The sequence below is a fragment of the Tachypleus tridentatus genome, chromosome 7, assembly GCF_004210375.1.
Source record: "Tachypleus tridentatus isolate NWPU-2018 chromosome 7, ASM421037v1, whole genome shotgun sequence".
Lineage (NCBI taxonomy): Eukaryota > Metazoa > Arthropoda > Merostomata > Xiphosura > Limulidae > Tachypleus > Tachypleus tridentatus.
The window spans coordinates 44,356,109-44,370,381 of record NC_134831.1 but is presented as its reverse complement, the minus strand read 5'-3'; the positions used below and the strand labels follow the sequence as shown (position 1 = coordinate 44,370,381).

The 14,273-nt window shown below is 33.9% G+C and overlaps 1 protein-coding gene across 2 annotated transcripts in view; it reads left to right on the top strand.

Moving 5' to 3' along the window:
- Window positions 1-14,273, top strand: part of LOC143255557 (PHD finger protein 12-like) — an 80,160-nt gene that overhangs the window by 47,863 nt on the left and 18,024 nt on the right. The window contains exons 7-9 of one of the 2 annotated variants that reach the window (XM_076511392.1): window positions 2,607-2,777; window positions 10,927-11,067; window positions 11,749-12,547. In XM_076511392.1, coding sequence (XP_076367507.1) covers window positions 2,607-2,777; window positions 10,927-11,067; window positions 11,749-12,547 — 1,111 coding nt within the window. The remainder of the gene's footprint in view (window positions 1-2,606; window positions 2,778-10,926; window positions 11,068-11,748; window positions 12,548-14,273) is intronic. The other variant, XM_076511393.1, reaches the window with a different exon arrangement.

Below are 14,273 nucleotides of genomic sequence, written 5' to 3'. Positions count from 1 at the left end.
AAGGGAAGGCTTGATAAATATTTTAATGACAAGGCTGTCTATGAATAATTTATTTTAAAGTTTAATTCAGTGAATGGGATGGCATAGATGAACTAACAGGTCCATTTTTGTCCTTAAATTTTATGCTTGTTTATAAATGCTGTACATACAACTTTGAGTCAGCATAATCTGGTAATTATGGTGGTTCTTCATAACTTGATTCCTACTGCCATAAGACATGGTCACCATTTCAGCCAGTGTGGTATTGTAGTTGTTTCTTTGTTTTTGGGTTATTGCAAAGTTATGAAGATGATCTTTCACCATCTCTACTTTTGAACTATTGACTAATACTTGTCAAATGGAGTATACATTTTAAACATTCTTCAAGCATATAAAAGAAAATTGCAATAGCTAAACCTTTCATGCAGTTAGTAACTTTTTGTAATATATTTAAAATAAGTAAGTGCACCATTTAGGAAGATCTGTAATTTTGTATTTTTCTGTGAAACTCAGTATTTTTTGTCAGTTCTTGTATATTCTTGAATGTGTTTAGAGTTTTTTTTTCTAACAATAAAAAGTGTTTAAGTGACACCTGATGTAAGCCTAAAGCTAAAACTAGTCATGTTGTTTCAAATCTTTTTTGTTTAGTTTGATTGTCTTTTCTGAAGATTATATAGAGTTAATAAATGTCAAAATGTAATGTTTATTTTCATCATCAAAAGTTTAGCAAACCTGGGATGGTCAGCCTAATGGAAATTTATTGAGAGAAATCCATGAAATTTTATTAGTGATATTTTCAAGTTGTTAGAGGTTTTGTTTTACCTTACATATTCAACAGTTCAAGATTGAAAAAAAAAAAAAAAATTAAAACACAAACAGACCAGAAATATGAATATTAGTGTCTCATTTGCAAATTATTAATTAGTTGAAAGAAATTAAGGAATGAATCTGACAGTTAATCATTTAGTAAGTTCCATTATTCATCCACTGCTTGTAGATGTAGGAATTGAAATATAATGTTTATAATTATGCACATAATGTAATTTAAAACGTACATTGATAAAGTAGTAGTAACTTTATTTTGTAAAGGAGAAGGGAATAACTATTTTTGCTCACAGCAAATGTGAATACTCATAATTTCCCCAAAAAGTGACCAAAGACCACCTGTTTTAAGTACTCATACCATTATACAGTACTATGTTGTCTGCTAGTCAGTCAATAAACACTAAAATGATGGCACATAATAGAAGTTTAACATAGCAATTTTGTACTGTCTTGACATTAGTAGGGCCTGACATGGCTACGTGGTTACTGTGCTCAACTCATAGTATGAGGGTCACAAGTTCGAATCTCTGTCACACTAAGCATGCTCACCCTTTCAGCTGTGGGGTATTATGATGTAACTGTCAATCCCAGTATTAGTCAGTAAAAGTGGCCCAAGTGTTGGCGATGAGTGGTTATTACTAGCTGACTTCCCATCTAGTTTTAACAAAGCTAAATTATGGACAGTTAGTACAGATGGCCCTTGCAGCTTTTTGCAAAATTTAAAAACAAACAATCTGACATTAGTAAAATGTGCATGTACAGTTACGACAGAAAGTGTTTGTACCCCACGTCGTGAGTAGTTTTTTCCTCATAACTTAAAAAGTATCAGGATTAGGTTAATGAAAGTATAGTGTATTATAAATATTATACTGACACACATTTACTTAAATTTTTATATAAGTTAAATGACAAATAAACTGTTTATAAACAAATAACCAAAAATAGGAGGAGCAGAAAGTGTTTATACATTTCAGAGCGTGTGAAAAAACCGATATTCCCGTAAAAATTTTGTTTAGTTTGGCGAATAAACTACATTATACCATTCCAGAACTAGACACTGGGTTTATAATTATTGGAATTTTGCCAGCAAAAAATGTACTTCTGGCAATTTAGCGCCGTCTCCGTCATTATCTACTTGATCATCGTGGCAAACAGGAAACAACTGTCCAGTGATTTAAAAAAACAAATTATTGTAAAATATAAGTCTCGTGTGTCTCTTTCGGTATTGCTACACAACTTAATCTGCTGAAATCTACTGTTCAAAGCATAATTGCAAAGTTTAAGCTTACAGGATAAACTGCTAACTTCCTTTCTTCTGGACACCCCACCAAAATTTCAGGGAGAACCAAGAGGAAAGTTCTCAGAGAAGTTAGTAGGAACCCTCGTTTAACATGTAATGACATACAGAAACTGGTAAGGGAAACTGGGGTTGAAGTAAGCACCTCTACAGTTACGAACATGTTATGCTCTTCTAGGTTCAAAGCATGCCGTCCTCATAGAACTCCATATTTAAAGCCTGTTCATTTAGAAGCACGATTGAGGTATGCAAGAAAGCATGTAGATAAACCTTTTACCTATTGGAAGAGTATTATTTGGTTAGGCGAAACTAAAATCGAGCTTTTTCGGCCACAATGATGTTCGAAATATGTTTTGTTACTCTTAATTTTGGTTTTTAATTTTTATATGGAACACTTTTGAGGACTATGCAGAAGTACATCTAGTTCTAGGTTTTGTGACCTATAAGATTTTTGTATTTGTGGAAATTTTAATCATTCTCATTCTCTTTAAATATGTCTGTTTAGGAAGACAAATTACTGACTTCAGTGAGCTTAACAGAAAGAGTGAAGTTATGGGACATGTATAGTGGTCCTATATCTCAAGATACTATCAAGTTGAACTTTTTAAAGAAGGTCCATAGAAGAAACCCACCATTCAGATACAGAGTTAGGTTACCACCTCGAAACACCATTAGGGTAGGTAATTTAAGATTAAATGTTCTTCATTAGTTGTTTATATATAAATATTTTACAAGAAAAAATGGTTGAAGAGATTTGTAATTTATGTAGTGATATATTTTTCTGATGTTCATACCATAATAGGTTAGTTGAAATATGTTAAGAAAATCAGGTCATTAACAATGAATTAGTTGCTAGTAATAAACCAGTCATGTTTTCAGATTCTTTTTACAGTTATTAATCTTTTCTTCAACTTCCTTTGACATGTTTCATATTGTAACCATAGGCAAAACCATCTGCTAGCATTCACCTTCATACTGGACCAGAAACTTCATTTTATGTTGGGCTCAAGGCTGATGGGTTGATGAATAAATATGCAATGTAATAATTTCGTATGGAAAAAACAATTGTGTATTGTGTCTGCTCAACAATTTTATTAAAGTGTTTTATAGAACAAAATGATTCTTTCATGGTGCAATAACAAACTCTTTCCCTATTATTTTGTTTATGTTGACTATTCACAGTCATCCACTTGCTAAGAAAGACTGTATTATTGTGTAACATTTAATTATTAATTAAATTTTTACAGTAAGTTATAAAAATGAAGGTATTTGCAGCTGAATAATATCTTCATTGTGACTGTTATAAATGTCTATCTTTATAAATATACATATATAACTTTATCAGCATTGTAGTTTATCTTCTTTGCATCTTACATTCAAAAATTGTTTAATCTTTTAAACTAAAAATCATCTCTTACAACTAACATCTTGCTGTTGAAGGTCAAGATGAAAGATAGAAATACACTTGTCTACAAGTTTAGACTGGTGAGCTATCCCACCATATAAATCTATTATCTGATAAGTGATTGATTACAGACAAATATTGACCAATTCCAGAAAATAAGTTTCATGACAAATAGCCTTGGAGTTAGTGAACTTGTAGTTTATAGTTTTGTTCTGGAGTATATCTGTGGTATGAATATCATATAATATGGAGAAAGTGGCAAAGTTTTCATATCAGTTTGTTGTGGGATGGTATAAGGAAACAGTGACATCAGAAATGTTTATGTGGATGAAAATAGTTAAGGGGTCTTGATAGTTCCAATACAGTCACTCACCTCTGTAGACAGAAAGCTATTTTCTTGAAATTCTACTAATCTTGATTAAACCTTCCACTTAAAATTACTGTGAATCGTGTGAAACAGTGCTTCTGCATAATAATGTATCATGCAGCAAAACCCTCCATCAGTGAGAGTGTGACACACCTCCTTGCACAAATGCATCCTCTAAATTTGCATGCAAAATACATCATTCTTCTTGATATGGTTATATTGTGAGGTGTCTATATTTGATGGGATTTTTTGGGGTAACTACCTCAACAACTTGGCTTTGCATTTTCAACCTTTTAATAAAAATTCACAGATTAATACGATTTCCTTTTTGTACTGATGTGAACACAAATATCATTCACTGTTCCCAACATTTAGGAAGTTCTTGCCTGTTGAGACTGTGACAGCTATTGTGTATAACAAAAGATGCTATTCAGGTTGAAAACACAATAATAAAATGAGTAACATCAGATCATCCAATCTCTGGTGTGGTTCATGTTACTGCCTGAACTTCTTACCTTTCCTGTCACACATTTCTCGTTTCATATTTAAATCTTTATCTGAAGGGAGAGTAGATGATATTTCATATCCAGTTGTGCTGTATCTTCCTACACCCTACTCCCACAGCAGGCAAGGGACCCATACTATCTGATGGTTGAGATACACAAGTATTCATAAAAAGTTTCCAATGAATATATGTCTATGCAGTGCCCTTCTCCTGTGATTGTAAAGAGACCCATAGTATCTGACGATAGAGGGAGTGTGCCCTTACCCCAGCGCTGGTTTTGACCCATAGAGAATGATGGTTGTGGAGGTACAGTTTGAAAAAGCCATAACCTCACAACACTTATTGGCTCTATATTGGATGGTTTTGTACCCATTCTGCCCATCCTTGTGACATCATGCAAGCCTTTTGCTCCTTATAGTCCTGCTCATATGTAAAGAGTATACCTTAAATAAAATGAGATGCAGTCTTCCATGGGCATGCCCATATGGAGCCCTTTTCATAGGGTATTATGCCCCATGGACTTTCTTTGGCTGGTTGATGGAAGGAGCTCATTTAGGTACATTTCTCACTGGTACCTCCACCATCTCAACATGGGATTTTAGGTAATATATATGTATAGAGATAAGTGATCATATCAGAAGTTAATATTTTCCTGAATTGGAAATGTGTTTCTGATAGTTAATCACCTTCATAAACATTCCCACCCATCCTACTCATTTTTCTGGTGTGCCTGTATTTGTGGCTTCTTTAGAAAATGGCATATTTTATGTGAAATGTGCTACTGCATCAGGATGACATGGTGCAACAACAGCCCTCCACTAATATGGACACACCTAACTTGCACACTAACTTCCCATGTGCATTTGTAAATCTTTTTGCTTGTCCTTGCCACTATATAATACAGATGTGTTTAAATTCCCTGTCTGTATTCAATTTATTGAAATTTGCCTTTTTGACAAAATTTTGATTTTCATTTTATATAGCTTTTGTTTTACTAGCTTTAATTTTTATTATGAATTTTCAAATAGTGATGGTTTATACTTGGTCCTGAATATGGAACATTATTCACACTTACACCTTATTTCTGATGTGATTTTAAAGGCTCATTAACTGTTGGGATCGCTGTAGCCATTGTTCAATGTGTTATGTGTTTATAATGTGCTTGATGAGCATCATATTCTTGTCTTGTCAACTACAATTCTTTCTCCTTAGCTGAGAATGAACTATTTTACTCTGACCTTAACCTGATTTGCTTTGTATTGTAATTTACCATTCATGAAATGGTCTTAATCTTTCAATCTCTTTCAGTAACTCTTTTTCAGGTATGTTTTTTTCTGCCTCTTTTACCTTTTTCTTTTTTTGCTCACTTTCTTACCTACTCTTCATATGTTTATTTTGTCTTTTCTTCTTGTTTTTTACTTTACTCTTTACCTGGTAGCTCCTTTCTCATGTCCAAATGCCTTGTCTGCTCTGTTTATCATGGAAATTTGAAGCACTGAAGGTGTGTGAACAATGTTCTATTTTATTCTTACTTTCCTTCTGCCAAAATTTTCATTTGTTTTTCTTTTTGCCATTGACTCTCACAAACTTGTGTGTATACATGCTTTTCTTTTTTTTTTTGGTTTTGGTTTCATTTCTTGCTATCAGTTGTTTTCTATTTTCCCATCTTAGTTTCTTTCATCATTGATTTTTTTCATTTTTCTTTTCTCCTCTCTCCAACCTTATCTGTGTTCTCTCTCACTTTATCTGCACTTAGAAGTGGTCAGTGTTTCTCTAGTAGCTGCAAATCATAAAGGGCTCTGTCTACAATCATTATGCTCAGTCATTTGAAATAGTTGGCATCTCTGCTTTCTATGCCTCATCTATAGGCTCTTCTGTTGATTTTTCAGCCAGACTTGGTCTTACTTCTTATTCTGTTCTTATTCCCCTATTTGCCTTTTCTTCTGGGCCTCAGATTGTATTCTGTGTTCTGTCAATACTTCTTTGCATCTTCCCATTTCTTGCTTTTCTCTTCAGCTGTGTATTGGCACCTCTTATATTTCTGATATCATGAGAGCCTTCCATTTCCATATTCATGACCTTTTATTTAACTGCTTATATCTGTTAGTCCATTCTTGGATGTTTCTTCTTTTTCTACATTTCTTCCTTTATGGTGGCTATTTATTTTAGTGGATTAATATTGGAATGCAAGTCTTTTCTTACACTTGTTCAGTGTTTGATAATTTTTAATTTTGGACATTTGCTTTTTTTCTCAAGTCACATTAGCCTATCTCCTTTTCTTGTGAAAAAAAGCATATTTTACACTTTTGATTTTCTCCCCACATGATGTTTATTTCACTTTTGTGATCTTAAACTTCTCTAGAACTCCTTATTCTGTTGACATGTCCTCAAGTATCTTCCACAATGAACCATGTCACTCCTTATATTTTGATCATCTCATTTTAATCAAATATGTTTTTGTTGCTTTCCCTGTTAAAGATTTGCTTCATTATGTTTCACCCACACTATTTCATTGTCTTTTTCTTCTCCAAATTATTTTATGAATCCTGTTCCAGGCCTCCTCCTCTTTTTTTTCTTCATCCACTAACCATGCACTTCTGAGCCTGTTCATATTTTTTGTTGAGAGCTTCAATGTTTGTGGTGGACTGCCTCTTTTTCCCAATCCATATTCTATTAATAGAATAACCTCTACATCCTGAGGTTTTCTGTGGGGCTCATTCTTGGTTGGATATGTCACTATTTAATGATTTCACCACCCTGCTCCACTTTGGACTTCCTCTCTTATGGCTTTTTCAGAGATGCCAACCATTACAATTTGAGCGTAATCATTACGATTTTGGTGTATATGTTATGACTATATGCTCATACAGACAAATATTGCAACTTGTTGCAACTCCCAAATTATTATATATTATATAGGCCTATACAATAAAGTGATAAATTGTTCTCCCAGGGCTTGAAAGGAGTGAAAAGAAAATTTCTAGTGAGATACAAATAAATTTTGATAATAAATAAAAGACAGTCTGAATGGCTACTTGCGATAATCATGTTTGTGCTTGAAATAATAAAAAAATATATTTGTCTCCAACGTTTACCAATAGTTTGAGTGTGGTGCTTCTCCATACCAGGTACATGGGGGAATCTATGGTTACGTCACCAGCGCTTGTCAGCCAAAAATCTAAAAGGACTAAAACTGTGAATCAAAAATTTAGGTAGGGGATAGTGCAAAATATCCGGTCATTGTATCAAAAGTCAGTGACAGTCATGCATTTTGTACAGTTGGTCACATCAATTTTTCTGTGATGCATGGCAGGATAAGCGATTGTTCCAGACATGCAAAATCATCATCTCACCAACAAAAAGGCTGAGGCGAAGACAAAAACGATACAGATAACAACATTTATGAGTGAGAATTCAGAATAGGAAAAAGAATTTCAAAAGAATTTTAAAATTTATTTATTAAATACGCAAAACACAGTCATAAATGAGCAATCTATTGCAGTAATAAATAATAATAGTTATAATAATAATAATAATATGATAATAAACAGCTTAGAGACATTGGTCAGGCTTAGTAGCCACAAATGATAAAGGGCTCTGTCTACAATCATTACGCTCAGTCATTTGAAATAGTTGGCATCCCTGCTTTCTATGCCTCATCTATAGGCTCTTCTGTTGATTTCTCAGCCAGACTTGGTTTTACTTCTTACTCTGGTTTTATTCCCCTATTTGCCTTTTTCTTCTGGGCCTCAGATTTACAAACTACTCCCATTTTTGGGTCTTATTATTTGTGTCTCTTTGATCAACATGTAAACTTGTGCTCCTGTTATTTTTTCTTTCCTTCTCACTCTCACATTTCTCTTCTTTATAGGGGGATATTCTCACTCCATCATTATGGATTGAATTTGTCCAATCTGTTACCTGTTGGCCACAGAATATTCTTGTCATTCTATTATATTTGTTTATTGCTATCTATTGAAGATCTTATGTCATTAGTCTATCTCTCACCATTTTCCTCCTGGCAGTAATTCTGTGCACCATGTTTCTTTGTTGCTAGGTGGCTCTTTTGATGGCATTTCTTCTTTTTTGGTATCAAAAGGCAATTCTTTTCATTTCTTCTCTGTTCTATTCCACTCGTTTTTCCTCCTCACCCAACTCTTACCTGACTGAGGCCTGAATGTAGTTTTGCACAATCTCATGCATGCCCCAGGTGAACTGTTATTTCTTGGCTTTTGTACTATTATCTCCTGAAGTGTTTCCTCCTGCTTATCTCCTATGCTTACTGCTGTTCTGATTTCTTTCCTTTGGATGCTTCTTGCACTCTTTTTCCACCACAATTTTATCTCACCCAATCAGTCCTTTTTCATTGGGCTTTGGCTGCTCAGGAAGTACACTATACTTGTCTCCTAGCTCCATTTCTTCTGTCTCTCCTCTGTTAGACCAGTTGCACCCAGTTCAACTTTTGTGTCCTGTTGGATCATGTGGTGTACCTAATTAAGAATTTCTCCCTTTTAGGGGTCCCTGTCTTCATCTGGGACTTCTCTTTTTCAATGGGGTCTTTACTTTTTTCCTTATAGGATGAAATAATCAGTTTATTTGTTGACATGTTTATCTTTGGATATAGTTGCTTGTAGACTATTTGCCATTTTTTTCACATTGCTTTTATGTACTTTTTTCATTGTTTTACACTTCTTCATCTGCCCTTGGAATATTTCCTGCAGGAGGGTATGTAGATTCTTCACACATTCATCTCCTACTCTATACCTCCTGACTTTTTTTTAACCTCATGTTTTATGGCTTCCATGGGTTTACATTCCTTAATCATGCTACCATCTCTAAAAATATTATGTACTGTTTTTCATTCAGGGCTCCTCTTTCATTACACACAGTATCTCATCAAAAACTGGTGTTGCCTCTCAGAATATGCTTACTCCAAATCTGCATCTCACCAGAATAACAGAAAGAACTCGTACCATCTGCTCTGGATCTATTTGTGTTCACTGTGAAATAAGCTGTTCTGCAAAATGAAGTATCCTTGTAGCTCATATATCTATATTCACTCTGTTGTGCAATCAACACTATCTATTTTTTTTATTAACATGTAAAAATCCAACACCAGGAAGGTGCTTTCTCTCTCTTCCCTAGTTTGTGCTTGCTGTCTTTTTGAAATAGGGCATTATTACCTTCTATCCAACACTGTTTCATTGAGTGGAATATGAGAGACTCTTCACTGATTGGGAAGTAACTGTTGGGGCTTTAGCAAGGGGTGCCAGTATGATGGGAAAGGAGAGCAATGGCTACCCCACATATTTACTCAGATCACTTATGACACATACATATGCTGCCCTCCTGCAGCCTCATTCTGTCCAGCAAAGTTGAGGTGAGGCCCTTCTCCTGTAGGCAAAGTTAGGATGTTCACATAATAAATGTCTGTTCTCTCCTTGCTGAGCCAGAGCCAGTCAAACAGAGTTGCAGTGTAAATACAGTAAATATAGATTGATGCTGCATAATACAATGCCATCCTCCTGCAGATAGTCTATACCATAACATCTGTTTACTTGAGAAAGGTGAGCAATCACTATACAAAATTGGTAATTAATTATCTTGTACATCTTCCTTTACAGCCACTTCCTTTTCAGTGGAGTTGAATTGACCACACTTAATACTGATCCTTGCTACATGAAAATGTTTCTTCCTTCCTTAGTTAATGTGACATATATCCTGTAAAACCTGATGGTCAAGTTGAGGTGAGCATGAATACCTTTCATAAGTGCTCTTTTCCCACATTTGTTTTTGACCTGTAGAGTCTGATGGTAAAGTTGAGGTGTACACAAGGTACAGTCTGAACAAGCCCAACCACACTGTACATTTTAGCTGTCCACATACTTGTGTAAAAGTACTTGGATGACCATGCACCAATTTTTCCTGTCCCTGTGACACAATTCTAGCTTCTATGCTTTTTCCTGTACAAGCAAAGAGTATACATTGGAAAAGATAGGATCTCTCATAAGTGTGCCCCTGTGGAAGCCATTGCATTGGGTGGCACACCCCATAGGCATCCTTTGGATTATTTCTAAAGGGTGCTCATCTAGGTATATTTTGCACTGGTTCATCCTTCTCTTCAGTGTGAAAATCTAGATAATCTGTGTGTAGAGGTGAGTTTCCATCTCGGAAGTTAACATTTCCCTTGCCTGAAAATATATATCTAATAGATGTTCACCACTATGTATTTCCACCCATTTCTCCCTTCTTTTGGTGTGCATTTTCTTAACTTACCTCAAGAAAAAAATAAAGATTCGTGAGTGCAAATGCATATTTGTTGGAAATACATTTTCAGGTGAGGAAAAGGTTAACGTAAGTGAAATATAATTATTATTAATTATAATTTATGAGTAATTTAAAATCAGATTGGTGTAAGGATGAATAACATGATATTAGTTATAAATGTTAACACCAATTATTTTTATTATATATTCTGATTTGAATTGATTTTAGTCATAATTTAAAAAAAAAAAGGGCAAATGATTTGAATTTAATCTTAAATTTAGGTTCCTGATGCAATTAAAGAGCAGTACAAAAATCCTCCTCCACTCCTGCCAAGAATAATGGAACCACTGCCATTAGTCACTGATTCAGTTACAGTCTCCTCTACTGCTGAAAGTGGGGTTACTGCCGATGAACAAGATGAGGTAAAAATAATTGAGATAAAGACTTCTAAACTTTAGTACAAACACTTATTTATCTTTGAGTAAGCTGAACCATAGGTGGAAAAAGTTTAATGGTTAATTATGAGACTCATTAATTGCTAACATTTAACAAATTGCTTATGTTCACTTCAGATTTGGCTGGTCAGAACAATAAAGAGCACTAATTTTAATTAGTTAATTCTTTTCATGAGCCATGAGAACATTTGATTAAGTTAATCAATCTTGAGTTAATAAAAAAATTATATTTTGTAATGGTGATATTTAGATTACTTAGATAGTTGGAATTAGTGAAAGAATAATACTCTGAAGTATTAAATTAATTGAATTAATTCTAATTCTCCTTAGCTGATAATTTCATGTGACACTCACCAATTACTTGATGTTTATAAGCAATTGAGTTAATTACCTAGCTATGTCACTGGGCATGAAACCAGACCTTTATGTTTTGCTTGGTTTTGAAATAATTGTCCATTGCATTTCACAATAAATGTTAATGTTTAAAGCATTTTGAACACTAGCTCCCTTTACGAATAGGAGTACATTTACGAGTAAATGTACTTTTAAGATATTTATTCAAAGTAGATTTAGGATTATTTAAGTTGTATTAGAATTCAGTCTCAAGTTTAGCTGTTCTAATTACAGTAACTGGTATTTTTTTGACAGTGGCTAACCAGCTTAGTGACCTTACAGTCTAGTATTGCAAAACATTTGATCAAAAAACAAGCCTCATCTACAAGTGAAACTATCCCAGTTTCAAGTGCAAAGTCATTGTCCTGTGTGACAAGTAGCAACATATCCTCATCCTCAATTACTGTTTCATCATCTCATCCAGTTACAAATTGTCCATCGTCAACACTTTTAGATAAGAACTCTAGTGAAACCAAGGCTTTCCTGAATGGAGATTTGACACATCATCAAACATTTTCAGGGACACCTACCACAAATCCAGTGGTTCATACTTTAGCTAAAAAAAACAATGGTCCAGTGACGTTTAAGGACAACAGCATTATTGCAAATGGTGAATATGTCCAGTCAGAACATTCAAAAATTAAAGTACGGTTAGATGAAAATCTCAGCTTGAATACATGTAAGATAAGGAATGAAGTTCTGGATGGGAATGGTATTGCTGTCCCAAACAGTAATCAAACTACACAAGAGGATAATTCTCAACAGACTTTAGTAATGGGAAGGAGTACACCTGTACCTACCTCTTCTACATCAGGTAAAACCAATACTGTCATTACAAGGGTTGTTCGAAGTACGACCTCTTTGTCTTCAGAATGTCGAGTTACCACACCTTCTGTTATTATACAAGAGCATCCTGTTACAGCAGGAATGACACAATCTTCATTAAGTGCTAATGGCACAATCTGGAAACAAATGATTGCAGTTGGAAATAAACATAATGGTTCATGTCAATCTAGTGTTGTCAACAGTATTGATGGAGCCCTCCAGATGCCAGGTAAAGCTTAAACATATTACTCTTTTTCTTCAAGAAAACTCATCATAACTAAAATTACTGATAAAATAGTTGTAGAAAAACACACTAAGTCATCTGAGAATTGTTTTGTAGATGTAAGCTCTGTTTCATTGCATTAATATAAAAGTACAAGTTAGTATGTTTTCTGTGACTGAGGCAAGCTGTTATTGTTCCTGGGAGGAACCTGTCTTTCTTACAGCAGTTTATACAGTATGTTACAGGCTTACATAGATGAAGATAGAGATAGTTACAATTGTAATGAAAATTATCTTAAGAAATTATTTTGATTTGCAGAATGTTATCCAGACCCTTTTTAGATAGATGGTTACATTACTAGCTAAAGTGTGGCTAAAGATCTTGTTTTTATTGCAGTTTTATAGACATGTTTATGCAAAACTATATACCTTATATTACTGAAATATAATTATAATTATTATTTTAATGTTATAAGTAACATTATTTAGTAAACATAATTAGAATCATTTCAGTGAAAAGTATGTTCAAATTTACCCCAAAATTCTTTGTTTATCATACCTCAAGATGTACGTAAATGTTATTTAAAAAAACAACCTTCACTACATCAGTTGAAAAAAACAAAAATTAGTAGATATCTAAATAAAGTTAAAACAGAAAATTATGCTTTGATGGATGAAAGGGGGGATTAAACCAGAAAAACTGGAAATTTGCCCATGACAAGTGAACAAAAATTAATCTGTTGTATACAATAAGAAAATGAAAGGAAAAATACAGAAAAATGGATGCACTATACTAGTTTCATATATTTTTAAACTTATACCAACTGATATTTCATTTTGATTTTCTTTACTTCATATTTTACTAGAGAGACGTTTTTTGTATTTCGTAAAAATGATGTAATGGTGACAAGAAGTGTCTTTGTATCTTATATTAAGTCATTTGAGGGTTGTAAAAGTCAGTTTGGTATGTGGTAGTTTAAGTTTTAAAGAAATGTTGTACTGGAAAGTGTTAGTGGTTAATCTTTCAGATCATTTGAAAAAGCACTTGATATATGAGAAGTCTTGTGTTTGAACTTGAGCTGAGGAAGTTATAATAAACTGTTATCCAAGGTGGGACTTTGTTTGTAATAAAGTAAGACTGTGCCAGACTAAATTGTTGAACAATGCGTAACTAGCAAATGAAAATGAGTTAATTCTTTAGCTCAGTTGGAAGAGCACTGACTTACTGTGAAAGAGGAATTGGGTTTCAGTACAAGCCATTGAAATAATATAAATTTAAATTACTATGCCACAACCCTGATAAAGGTCTGAGAACACTGTTTGTGAGAGGAGAAGAACTCGGTACCTTTGAGTTGTTTAAAAAGGGCCTTACCAGCAAGCCCTAGCAGAACATTTGCATGGTGTGTGTGTTTGTGTGTAAGATATCAGGTTGGAATGTCAGCCTTGAAGACAATGAATAAATTTCAAATTACCACATAATGAACTGTCTTTCAGTGTGGGACCTTGTTCATGATAATGGGAAGATTGTGCCAGTTGAAGTTATGAAAAAAAAAAAAAAAAAAACTACTAGCAAGTGGTAACAGGTTAATCCTTTTAACCCAGTTGATATCTAGAAATCTTGAAGGAATTGTACGAGTATAGTACCACCCAAGTATGTTATGTTTTCTGTTCTGTAAGGATTAAAATACTCTTAGTTTTTAGACTCATCCTTTTGAAATAATCTGTGGTTTAAA